The sequence below is a fragment of the Conger conger genome, chromosome 3 (genome assembly GCF_963514075.1).
Source record: "Conger conger chromosome 3, fConCon1.1, whole genome shotgun sequence".
NCBI lineage: Eukaryota > Metazoa > Chordata > Actinopteri > Anguilliformes > Congridae > Conger > Conger conger.
The window spans coordinates 26,599,887-26,613,267 of record NC_083762.1 but is presented as its reverse complement, the minus strand read 5'-3'; the positions used below and the strand labels follow the sequence as shown (position 1 = coordinate 26,613,267).

Sequence of the window (13,381 nt, the reverse complement as noted above, 5' to 3'; positions counted from 1 at the left end):
AACAACAAACACTGTTAACCATGCAATGTTCTATAAAAAGGACATTTCTGAAAGCTCTGTGACTTGCATGTAATAATATCATAATATAAAAATTATATAATAAATACTGACACTGCAAATTGCAAAGAAAAGGAATTTTTTTTATTGCTTTGCTTCCAAACCAGAAGAATGTGACACAACTTCTACATGCATATATGCAACAACAGTCATGTACAATGGTGTGCAAAAATGTGGGTACCCGTGGTTAAAAAGCCTTTTACAATGTATATGTAAGTGAAGAGACGCGAACCTGACCTCAAAATGGTACAACGTTAAACATGAGAAATTTCATCTTTTTTTTTCTTCTTTTTTTTTTTTAAGCAAGATTACTTTTTTTGTTTCATAATAATCAAAAATGAAAAAAGGCCCTGTGCAAAACTTTGGGAACCCTGTCAGAACTTTGTAAATCCTCCTTGGGCAACTATAACAGCTTGTAAACAATTCTCTGCAGAACCCCTAGATCAGAAATATTATTTGGCCTCCTTGCATGTATTGCATGTTTGAGATCTCTCCACAGATTTTCAATAATATTCAAGTCTGGGGACTGTTGTGGCCACTCCAAAACCTTAATCCGTCTTTCCTGGAGGTTAATTTCGAGGTATGCTTTGGCTCATTGTCTTGTTGGAATAACAAACTTCTCTTCAATGTCTGGACTGACCTTTGAACATGAATTTCTTGATATTCTTCCTTTCACTTGCACAATATGTCCTGTGCCCCCAGCTGCCACACAACCCCAAAGCATAATGGATCCACCTCCATGCTTCACAGTTCGCAAGGTGTTCTTCTATAGAAAGGTTTCACCATTTTTTCTCCAAAAATACCTTACCAGTAATCATCTTTTTATAAAGTAACAAAGAATAATCCAAAAGGGTTCCCAAACTTTTACACAGGGCCTTTACTTTAACTCTGTACCATTTAGAGTTCAGGTTTGCTTTCGGTCACATACAGGTTCATTATAACAGACATTTAAACCAGGGGTACCCAAGTGTTTTGCACCCCACTGTAACAGATTGCCAACAGTTTCAAATCAGAGGTCTCAGCGAATTCTTAATTCAAATGTAGCTGAATGAAGAGAAGCAATGACCCGACATCCTAAAATGCACAACGCTCATCCTGAAAAGGACAACTCCCATCCTGAAATGCACAATGCTATGCAGTACCTTCTCATTGCCGAAATACATCAGATTTTTGCCATCAAACTTCACATATCGCTTCTGGAACACATAGTTTCTGGAACAATATATGATGGGTTGGTTAGTACTGATAATCAATAGTTTATCGCTATAAACCATTTTTAGCACAATATCACATCTTTCACTACAAAATGACAAAATTCACCCCATTACAAAACTACATATCCAGTATAAAGCCATTGATTTCTCAATCAATAAACATTTGAATTTGTAAACAAAACATCTTACAGATTCATAAAACTCAAATTGAGGAAGTTGCTTGTATAACTATTAAGAATGCGAAAGAATGGATGAAAATAAGAAATACTATATATTATTTATGAAGTCTCATCTACAAGGGTTGTGCAAAATTTCTGATCACAATTCGTGAGTTGGATGTTGAACTGAATTGGTCACACCCTACAGGATGTTGAATTAAAGTGTGAATTGAAATTTCAGGAAGTGGAAAGACATTCTAATCAGTCACAATCCGTCACACAACAAAATAATCTCACATATCATTTACCAGAAATACAAAGAATTACATCATTCATTTCTGAAAATGATTTCCACCTACTCCCTTGTATAGAATCGCAAGGAAATCTTAACCTTGGTACCTATCACATTAACTAGATTCATGTACTATAATATTCTAGACCTATGCCATGTTCAGAGAAATTTGTTTTTTAATATATAAAGCCGCAATTCCAATTCCCAATGAATGTTTTACACACATTTAAGGCATTGCTTATTTACACACTGAATTAATATGTGGCATAATGCATATTTTGTCATGCTAAGGAGTCACAATAGAATTAAATTTAAATTTAAATTTAAATTAGATTTCAGCACAACCCTGTCATCTACTCTATTCTACATTTATTCCCATTCGGGCCGTGAAACAACACAACAGCACAACACGACACCATATAAAAAGAGAAGAGAGGAGGCACAGACACACCGGTTTGGGAAGACAGACATGAAGCACAGAGAGTTCCGCAGAAAGGAAGAGACGCAACAGGAGCACGTGCGCAGCAGCCAGGGCGGCTCGTACCCTTGAGGCGAGAGCTTGTCCAGCCAGCCGCTGAGGATGGGCGTGGCCCGCTCCGACTGGGAGGTGTAGCTGGCGTAGGGGGAGATGGTCAGGTCCTCGTCCAGCTCCCCCGGGTACAGCCTGGGGGGCATGGAGAGGCACCGCCCAGGGGCGGGGGCGGGGCTGGAGTCCCCCACTGTGCAGTAGCCCTGCGACCCGCAGTGCACTGGCCGGGAGGGCCGAGGTGTTCTGGCCGGGGGCCGCGGCCTGCCAACGGAAAACTCGGTCACCCATGACCACTTGCTGCGAGACCGGCTGTGTAATCGCACCATACCACTGGCCCGTGTCTCCATGCTGGTCCCTCTCAGCATATTCAACGGTTTGTGTCGTTTTATACTTTATACGTAAAATACCTTAACGTGCACGTCATTCTGAAATACATTCCTCACAGACAGTTCAAACAGGAATTGTTGTGCAGATACCCCGATGGTCAGTAATAACAATATAACGTAAATAACTACTATTACCTACATTTGAAGGCTTGAGTGTGTAGATACAGACATGTAAGACCGCACCACAGACAGCGAAAACAGGGAATCAGCAGGGTAATCTGAGAGCATTTAGAAATGGCAGAGAGCTGCCCTGAAAGAGCGCAGTCAACACCAACACAAAGATCTTTTTGTTAACGCCCACGTAGGCCTGCCTGAGTTTAATCGAGGGGCTCTGCCAGTGCCAGCTGCCCTGTGCCCTGGTGCTCATTAAATCACAACTCCAGGACCCAGGATGCAGTTCTCTTACCCAGAATCCTCTCCTTTCATGTTTTCATCCTTTCTCAGAGCACCAGTGTCTGCTTCATGTTCGGTCCTTGCAACCTTTGAGTAACCAGCAGGAAACAAAACTGTGTTAAAATACAGAAACTTTGAAAAAAGACTTCAAAACTCCATATATCTCCTGTCCAATGCTTAAGCATTACTGCCAAATACTGCCAAAACCGATATGTTTAGTATTTCCCTATACAACATTAAACACAAGGTATCCTCCCCTGAAGTTGTAACAATCGGTCATCCTACAATAACCTCCACCAAATACTAAATCAAATCAAAACTTTTAAAGGAGCTGGTAGGTTTTCAGACGCCATAATGCAACTTGGGTTATTCTACTAGATACGGTTAAATACAGTTTATTCTGAGTGACAATGTCAGTATCTCGTGTGGGACTGAAATGCTCATCTATCTTGTCAAATCCTAAATCCAACAAAATTATTTTCAATGATCTAACAAAAAGTTAGTTACTTATCTCTGGAAGAAACTGGTATTCAGGTGAGACACAACAGACTGGTTATTCTAGAAACTGGGTTAATATAAAGTGAACCAGGAATGAGAAGCCATTCTCAGGCCTGCACATGCCCTGCTCCTTTAACATGCCACCTGCATGTTTAATTTTCCCTGTAGAAGGCTAACACTCACACATCCCACAGGCCATGCTCACCTCATGAAGCTGCCTGTTGTTCTTAAACACTGTTTCACAGTAAGGGCTGATTGACTCTTCTGGGTCTACCTGGCTACCTGTTTTGGAAGAACAAAGGCACTTGGACAATGCAACAAAACTGTCTTCATTGCAGATAGAGTATGGGCACACTGTGCTGGGCCAAGCACAAAAAAATAGCTTCTTTTAAAAAGTATCTTAGTAGAGCACTGCAATGAAGCTTCTTTATCGTTTTCAATTAGGGTGTGTGGGTACATCTCATTCACAAAAGTGAACATGATAGCATGAAACATGTCTATATTTACTCCAATACAAACTTGTCACATGCAGATTCAAACTAACATGCACAAGTAAACTCTGATATGAGTGCATGATCCAACTTTTTGATCTTCACTGAGCACTGTTTGAGAGCAGTGTGGGGATTTTCCCGTTGTGGACGGGAGACTTACTGAGCGCTCTCTCAGTTGGGTCCGGCAGGCTGTTGTTTGAAGTGCTGCAGAAACAGAAACTTTTTGAGAATTTCACTCTGGTTCATAGATATTATTGCATGTTAATACAATACAACCATTTCCGATGCTCTCAACACAAAATGTGATGCCTGCAAAAAGGCCTGCAATGGCCATCTCAAGCACCGGACCTCAATTCAATGGAAAACCTGTGAGCTGAACTGAAGAGAGCAGCTGATAAGCTCAAGAATGTGAAGGATCTTGAAAGGATCTGCTGAGAGGAATGGTCCAAAATCTTCCCAAATGTGTTCCTTAACCTTGTCAAGCATTGTGAAACACTGTGTCATGTGGTTATCCTTGCCAGAGGTGGATGCACCAAGTACTATACCAGGGGTGACAATAATTATTAAACCCTGATTTTGCTGAAATTTATTTTGTATTAAATGAACATATGATTTTGGTTGCTTACAGTATTTCACGTTGGCATTTTTGGTATTTCAATAATTACTGTAGATATTGTTTATGTTTTAAGTATTTTTTTTGCATTGCCAGTCAGGGGTGCCAATAATTCTGGAGCCCATAAAAGCTTTTGATTTCAAAGTAATGGCCTCTTATACAGTCAAATCAGCAGGTCGCTGAAAAAATATTCTTTATACATTTATTTTTCTAATTTGTGTTCTTGTAGGAAAGAAAACAGGTACAAAAGAACGTTTCAAGATTACAACCTGAAATGTACAGTATAATGATATCAAAACACCATATTTCAGTTCACTGCATGTATAACATAACACATCTTACAGACAATGCCATCGCTGTGGGATGGTTACCATTCTATATCTGTGGTGCATTCGGATCATGGGATCTATGGAATTTAAAAGAAGTTTGTTTGGTAGTTGCGTGTTTTAACATGTCTGTTACTTATTCTTGGCCCTGGTGACACATCTCTGCCACAATATTGTGGAAACTACACAGGAAGTGGTGAACAAATGAGTCAATAATTGTTATTTTTCTGAAGTAATTGGTGGTTCTCTGCACAATCTGATAAAACAGTTTGGGATCTCTGTGAAGTGAGCATCCTTTGATCAGAGACCATCTTTGAACGCCAAACTGAAATGTACTGGCACTAGGAGTTCTGTTTATAAAATGAAGATTTAAACTACATGATCATAAACAGAACACATATTATTTTTCATATACCCTTTAAAAGGTTTTGTTCAGGGATTCATTGTATCTTTTAACACTCCAGAAGAATATTACCCCTATTTATGTAGAATTTGCCTCCACTCCTTAAGTGGTGGAGATACCAATTCAGGAAAAAAATTGTATAAAGTGGGCTGTACAAGAAAATAAGAAGACATATAGCATTTGCTATATATTCTGAATAACCTGCATCTATACATGACTATGTATGAATTTCTGTATACTACAATCAATACTTAAAGGTCCAATATTGTGGAAAATGACATTTCCAGTGCAATGTGGATTATAAAGGAGTTATCAACACACTGTGAAAATATCAAAAGCATATCCACACAATCCGTGTGAAGAAAATGTGCATTTAAATGAGCCGCTATGAATTCCGTGAAGTAGTGACATCACAACCATATGTGACTCAATGCCATAAAGGGTGTGCCATTGCACAGTTCTCAACTTCACAGTTGAGAAAATCACAGATTTTGTTCAAAAATCAGGTGAGTGCACATCTGGAATCTTGAAATACTATAAATCCATTATGCGTCACAATGGATATATGCAAATATGAAAACATCTAAAAAATATAAGTATAATAATAAGTATAAGTATAATATAATATAATAATAATAGCCAAGTCCGGCCACTTTTCCTGTCGGTCCTCCACGTTCTTCAGCTGTAGCCTGTGCAAATGAATGCAAATTAAGTGCTGACAATATTATTGTCACAGCCCTTTGAACCCCAGCAACACTATAGAAAAGCCTAATTAAATTAGGTTCTCCACAAAAGTATTGGGTTTGCAAATGCACCCAACCATCAACAACATGAACATACAACATGCCTATTTATCTAAACTCAAGAGGTAGGCTAATAGATCTGCTTCGATACTTTTGTGCGGTATGGCATGAAGACAGCTACTGTAGGTCAGCTTGATGAAAGTGTAATAAGCGCAAATAAAACATAATGTGCTAATGTAAACTTACATCTGAATCAGTCTGTATGTTCTTAGCTTCTTTAAAACTCATCCACCGATAGAAACAATATCCAATTTTAATGACATTTCTGTTCCGACGAAGATCACTTTCATGAAGCTGAATAACTACTCTGGGTAAAACCCGGATGAAACTGACGAGTCTATACAAGAAAAGCAGCCACTCTTAACCGGTTTCTTTCAACATCATCAACCTGGTTGCTATTCAAAAAACTGTCTGAGCAAGTCAGAGAGTAGGGGAGACATTATCATGGACCTGACATGTCATCTGCGTAAAAATTTACATTATGTGTTTGGTCCCTGCTCATGCAAACCACAGAAACTGTGCTTTCTCTGTAGAGAAGATAGACGTTGTGAGAAGAGTGTTAAAGTGAACTCCAAGCAGTGGAGTTTGGTACCGTTTTTCTCAATGTGCCTATAATATACCTCATTACCTTTTAACTTTACTTTTAATAGGCAACTTTTTCAGTGTAAGTTGCTTTAGGGAGTGTCATGAGAGTCTTGCGGTATTGTTCTCTACCCCAACTGTACCCCATACAGAGTGGATGATGTCTTTATGATACACGATCAGCTGTAGTAACGTTCCAAGAATCAGCAGTAAATGCGTGTGTCCAACGAGTTGTGCCGTGTTTTTGAATCCTTAAACCTGTGTGTCGCTGCTGGAAGAAAATCCTAAAGGAAACACTGTATTCAGCTCTGTTCTTAATTTTTTGCTTCAGCACCACCCACCTTGTAGCCGGAACAAACACAAGCACTAGTCACAGATGCCGTTCAGTTAGTTGGAGCTAGCCAGCCAATCAGAACAGAGGTTTGTTGATGTTAATGAGCCTTAAAAACACAGTCAATAAAACTGCCTATTCTTGGCAAAGCTCATGAGAGGCACTGGAGAATGGACATTTAAACAGATAGATAGTTTTATATATCATGGAACTTTCAACTACTACTTGTGCAGCCAGTTAACATTGATACTAATATTTCATTTTGTGAAAACACCTTTTTGGTATCAAAGTGAAAATAAACAAAGCCCTCCTGATGCTTTGGAAATTTAACAGAGAGCTTAACTTTAGTCTAAAGACAGGCAGAGCATTTTAGTCGATGTGAAACGCCAGGCTGATGGAAATACGGGCACAGAATCCCAAGCATTTCTGAGTACCTTAATGACTCAAATGTGGTAGAAAGCTTTTCTCACTTCCATCTACTAAAAAGTGATACTCTTCATTAAACTACTGCTCATTTACTTCCACGTTTACATCTGTGCTATTTTAGTTTCTACCAGCCATTTATCAATTGTATCTGATTTTAGCCTCAGTGTAACTTGTACACACATTTCTTTTGTGGCATAATTTTGTGACATAATTTACTTGCGAGGACTTAATGCTTAACCATTTGTCAATGTGAGATGAACTGGGTACACATCCCTGCGTTAAGCACACTTCCTTTTCACCAGGGTAACACATTAATTAACCTGGCAGCTGAAGCTGACTTTTCAGAGGTCGCCAACTGTTTTCTCATTTAATCAGTAACTTCCTTAAGCTTTGCAGTGCTTCTATAGGCTTGGTTGAGCACAGAATTGACCTTGTCTAATGCGGCTACATCAAGTATCATCAGGCTAGGAAATGAAAAGCGAAAGTACAGTGCAGTCTAGATGCACTCTGCAGCAAGGCAGACTTGTGTGTCTAAGCCCACAAAACAAGACAAAAAAAGAAGATTTTTTTACTTTTCTGTGTGTTGGTATATAATGATGCAGAACTCAGTTTCATACTCAGTTTTGTTTTGCCAGTCAAGCCATTTGAATTCTGCTGTGTCACAATGAAAAATGCAAATACAAAATGTGTTTTATAGAGGTCCATAACTTAAAAAAAGTGGTAAATCTGTGGACATTTGCATCTAGAGATCATTTGAAGGTGATGATCTCCAAAGGTCATATCTCCAAAAGCACATTTCGACCCACTAATTCTACATAAGCATCCCTAAATGTACAAAGATTTTGGGCTTATCTATAAGCCCAATCTATAAAACTCACATTTTGTGGCGTCATGATTTTTTAAATTGCAACACCCGGCATGCTTTTTTAAACAGCTCTACCGGGAAAATGAAATCGAGTATGAAGCTTAAAATGTATTTTACATCTCATATTTATCTACCAACACACAGAACTTGAGAAAAATCCAAGATCCAAGAGGTGCTGTGGTGCAACCACCTGGAGTTGGCCAGGAATGGCGGACACTTTCTGGGTTCTTCCAACCTTCCTTCTCATGTCACTGAGCTGGGAAATCCAAGGTATGTGTGGCCATTAACACCTCCACATCCTGTGCTTTGAACACCAAATGCAAAAACAATTAATCCTATATCATCCTCACTACAGCATTCACTGTTCAGAGTGAAGATTCGGTGGTTTTGTTTGGGTTTTTCACTGAAGAATATTATCTTTTAATACACCATTAAGATTAGCTTCAACAAGAGGTTGTAATAGGTTTGAACGGTGGGGCCAAGGAAAGTGTCTGAAAATGTGATGCAGTCGAGCACACCTCTCTCTCTCTCACACACAAACCTGAACACCCTTCAGTCACAACAACGCCTTTTGTATTCCAATGTCTTGTGAAAATTGTGTGGGGACAAAGGCAGGAAGTTTCAAATGCCGGCCCTGTGTGCTCTCCAAGGAAGTGCCGAGGACTTCAGACGCTTTTGATGGCAGTTTTTAAATCCAGTCACAGGGTGACCTATACATGGACTTGTAAGAATGAGATTGCTAACATTACTAATGAGTATGAATTAATATGTGTGATATTATATCTGGCAGGCAGTGAACAAAGAAATGGACAAACCAATGTCAAGACACAAAATGTGTTGGCTATGGTATTTTGCTGCTGGAATAGCCTAAGCTCTAATTTCCAGTGTTGAAAATAGTAGTAGTAGTAGTACCGGTTCCATGTTAAGCCATCCAACTCATTTCCTTTCACATGCTTTATTGTTGACAATTAATAAAAAGATTATGTGTGGCTGTGCATTACTTCGTGTCAGGCGGTTTACATTCTAGACTAGCAATGCACAAGCTAGTTAACAAGCAATCTTCGCTATTTCTGGGGGGTAAGGATGCAAACACCACAGGGAACTTAATGCTGCATTATTATAGTTATTATAGTTTTCCCTAATAACTGTACCTGTTTCTCTCAGTAGAGGTCTTCAGCTCCTGCCGGGGTGGGGGTAGGGGGACAGGGCGGTTCCTGTGCATTTCCGCCCTTGTTGCTTCAGGGCCAGGTAAAGTGCCCCAGTAGATTTCGTTGGGGACCATCTCCACGGGGCAGCGAGGGGGACTGGTAGTGGGGAGGAACGGAGGCTCCCCGTGGGTACATGGCGTTCCGGGACAGGAGGAGATCCTGGGAGGGGTTAACTGGTCCTTTTCTTCCCTCCCAGGTGACGAAAGCACCCTGAACGCGGCTGGAGGTATCCCCCGATTGAGCCTTGGAGGCACAGGGGGCAGATCTCCACCAGAATCTGAACAGTTACTCAACCGTCTCTCACAAGAGCCCCTCCTCAGGCCGGGACCTGGGTCCTCCAAGTCTGAGACGGAGTCTCCAGGAGGGAAACCCTCCAACATCGTGAAGCAGAGAGATTCCTGAGACTCCCCTTTGGAAAGCCTGGATTCTGGAGTTGGACAGGAAGGCAGAGGCTCCGTTTTGGGCTTGTGGAACACAGTCCGGGGCTTGGGCACTGGCTTAACCAGCGCGCCGCTCTGCTCTGGTTTGGAGTTTGAGAACGTAGACGGAAGGTTTGGGACAGAGCTGTTCCGATGGTGCCCAAGGGAGACGGGGACCCCATTCTGGGGAGACGGGGGCCCCGACCCACCAGGTGCCCGTGGCAAGGCCAAGTGGATGGCCGATTCAGACTGGCAGCGGTCGAGCAGAGGCTCCTGCCGTTGTCGACGAATCTGTTCTGCAATTTTGAGGATGCGCTTCCTGTGGCCCGTGGCAACTATCCCCAGCTGATTGAGAGTCTCATTGTTGAGGCGAATGAAGTCTTTGGCCTGAAGGAACCCAGACTGCCTGAAGACTTCCAGGTACTTATCCAAGTGAATAGAGGCCAGTAGGTTCCCCACATCCACGTTCTCATCCAACATCGCCATAACAGACAGAGACTCCTGGACCCTGCTGGCATGAAATTCAGCGGCCAAAACCGGCCACATGGAAGAAAGGACACCACCCCGTCATCTGGAATTACAAACAATGAAACAGAAGACATTGGCTTTATTATTTCATTTATATAGCTTAATTCTCAATGTTAAAAGGCTTCTTCAGGTCAAATTTCTTTAATCCACAGACTTTATTAGGATGTGTAATATGCAAGTATGGTAGGTCTACTGCTTCATTATTTTGTTGTGTCAGCACAGTGGCTGTGGTGTGAGGTGGAGTGTGTGTGTGTGTGTGTGTGTGTGTATGTGTGTGAGTGTGTGTGTTCTTATGGATTCAATGACATCATAGTGACCTTTCCAGAAGAAGGGGTCATGACGTTCCTACTGCCTCACAGAGTCTCAGAGTCTGAGGTCATTCATCAGACAAAGCTACCTTATTGTCCCTTTTAGACTGTAATACTCTAAGGAGAGAATAAAGGGATAGACTTCTTTGGCCACACAATGAGAAACATGAAGTACATATTATGGACATCAGTAGTTCTCATTATCATTGGCTCGCTTATCATTAATTGTAGCACCAGGGTTATATTGTATAAACACATTTGAAAACGGTGTACATTTTTACATTCCGTGTTATATTTACATAAGCAGCCTAACAATATGAAGTTGAGATAATGAGATAAAACTATTGGTAATGGCTAACATTTGTGTGTGGTTTCAACCTGTGGGAAACCTAGGGTGTAAACAGGCTGCCTTGAGTCACCAAGGAGGGCAAAACATGGTCTGGAATGTGCAATTCTGGAAAGTGCTGAAATGATAAGGTATCATAAAGACCATTATTTTCATGAGTGTTATTATTTAAAATAATAATTAAAAAAATTATTTAAAACATCTCGTTATGGAACTTGTATTGTGAGGTGCATTTCTCACAATTTCTCAGGCATAAAAATCTCAACAGCTAACAGCTTGAGCACCAAGCTCTGAGCCTGTTAACACTGTCTCAAGCAGCAGAGAATTGAGTTCAGGCCTATGATCATTGACTAATGGATGTGGAGTGAGTGACACCCTGCACAGCATTTGTTTATGGAAGTGTGATCTCTGACTGGCCCTAGTCATTTAGCTGTGAGGTGTTAAAAGGCCCTACTAAAGGAAGTTATGATTAAGTCCCAGATCAAAAGCTTACCAACAAAGGTGCTGACAGACAATGGACAGCACACAATTATCCTAGATAATTTTGAAAGAATTACTGTAGAGCCAGATAAGACCTTATTAGTTCCAGATAAAGGCTGTATAGTTACTTTAAACCGTTTAAATTAGAGACTGATTTTGGCTTTTGGGCTGAGCTGAGTGGGTTTTTGACATCGAGTTAAATTAGCCAGGGGAAGAAACAGGGTGTTATCAAGTCAACATAATTTGTAAATAACAATGCCAAGATAGTGTAATAACTGTTAACCTACAATTGAAGATGTCTTAACAATAACTGATCCTGTAAAAAATAATAATAATAAAAAAATAGCAGACGAATGAAAAGACCAGCCAGGGCCACTGACTAATGGAGAGACACCACCCAACCGGGGGCCCTCCAGGGCAGTACACTGTGGTTAGCTGACGTTAGCTGCAGAGATACTGCTCTGCAGGAGGTAGAGTCCTGTTAGAAGTGCTAAGAAATATATATATTTTACTGTGTTATCTCCCAAAGGGCATTTGAGCTTGAGAAAGCTGCGTAGCGTGAAATCTCAAGGCTGACTGGGGCTCACTGCCAGACCCAGCTGGGGGACGGTGGGATGAGGATGTGGGGGGAGGGGGAGATGGTGCTCAAGATAAGTGCCTTTCATTGAACAGGGTAATCTTCTAAAATGTTTTAGAAGATTACAAGTACCTGCTAATACGCATGCATCTATGCAAGAGGTTCGTCATGTTCAAAAGGTAAACTGTCCAAGTGATGCAGATGCCTTTGTACAAGTTTCACTGTTAAGCTCAATTGCTTGTGACAAACAAGAGAGCAATAAATGAGGACAGCAGCAAGTAAAATACTGCTTCATTCCAGAGGGACTGTGTAACCTTGATTTAAGCACACCCTCAGCTCTCAGAAGGCCTGTTAATTACTACTGATGGTTAACTTGACCTGAAATTAAAAACCTTTTGACTGGTGAAAAAACAGATGCTATCCTGGTGAAAAAACTGATGCTATCAACAGGAAGTTATAAACTGTGCTTTGGGTGGATTAAAGCCCAAATGATATCAGCACAATATAGACTAATGCGCCAAAACACATCTGACATGTTCTCGCTTGTCAATAAAGAAATCCCAAAACAGAACAGCAGATAACAGACACCTAATGACATGCTTCCTTTCTGGTGCATGTCCTCCAAAACATAATACACCGGAAGGGGGTGGGAGAGGATACTCTGGTCTGGTGAGTATTTCAAGTAAATCAAAAATCAGTAAGGTCATCCGACAAATAAGTCAAGACATGCAATTGAAAATGAATGCTAACAGTAGAGCTTAATGTGGCCGAATGTGGATTAATGTCCTAGAACTGAGGTAGAACCATCTAAAAATGCCCACCTATACTCATGTGCAAACTATTTAATGAAAATCATTTGAATCCAGTTCAGCAGAGTCAAAATGCAGTCTCATGCAATACAAGTCCATAACAAAGGCAGTCCTTCTGCCATTTTACTTCAGCCAGTTCCTACTGAGGAGTCAGTGAGACACTGATATGGGAATATTTCCTTCCCTGGACTGCCCTGCAACAGTGGGGTGGGTGCCCTCCACAGTGATTCCGTCTGAGCGGACCGGCTGAACCTTCCTATCCAGATGTGAACAGAGAGCCAGGGGGAAAGGTGGCTGTCAGGAGGGGACGTGACTCACATCCCCGTCTTTCCCCTGCCG

At 41.0% G+C, this 13,381-nt stretch overlaps 1 protein-coding gene across 3 annotated transcripts in view; it reads right to left on the bottom strand.

The window, feature by feature from the left end:
* Positions 1 to 13,381, bottom strand: part of arap3 (ArfGAP with RhoGAP domain, ankyrin repeat and PH domain 3) — a 47,179-nt gene that overhangs the window by 20,581 nt on the left and 13,217 nt on the right. For all 3 annotated transcript variants that reach the window (XM_061235394.1, XM_061235396.1, XM_061235395.1), the window contains exons 2-7: positions 9,519 to 10,565; positions 4,179 to 4,222; positions 3,733 to 3,809; positions 3,043 to 3,116; positions 2,266 to 2,511; positions 1,200 to 1,269 (exon numbers count right to left, since the gene is read on the bottom strand). In XM_061235394.1, the coding sequence (XP_061091378.1) occupies positions 1,200 to 1,269; positions 2,266 to 2,511; positions 3,043 to 3,116; positions 3,733 to 3,809; positions 4,179 to 4,222; positions 9,519 to 10,540 (1,533 nt within the window). In that variant the 5' untranslated portion in view covers positions 10,541 to 10,565. The remainder of the gene's footprint in view (positions 1 to 1,199; positions 1,270 to 2,265; positions 2,512 to 3,042; positions 3,117 to 3,732; positions 3,810 to 4,178; positions 4,223 to 9,518; positions 10,566 to 13,381) is intronic.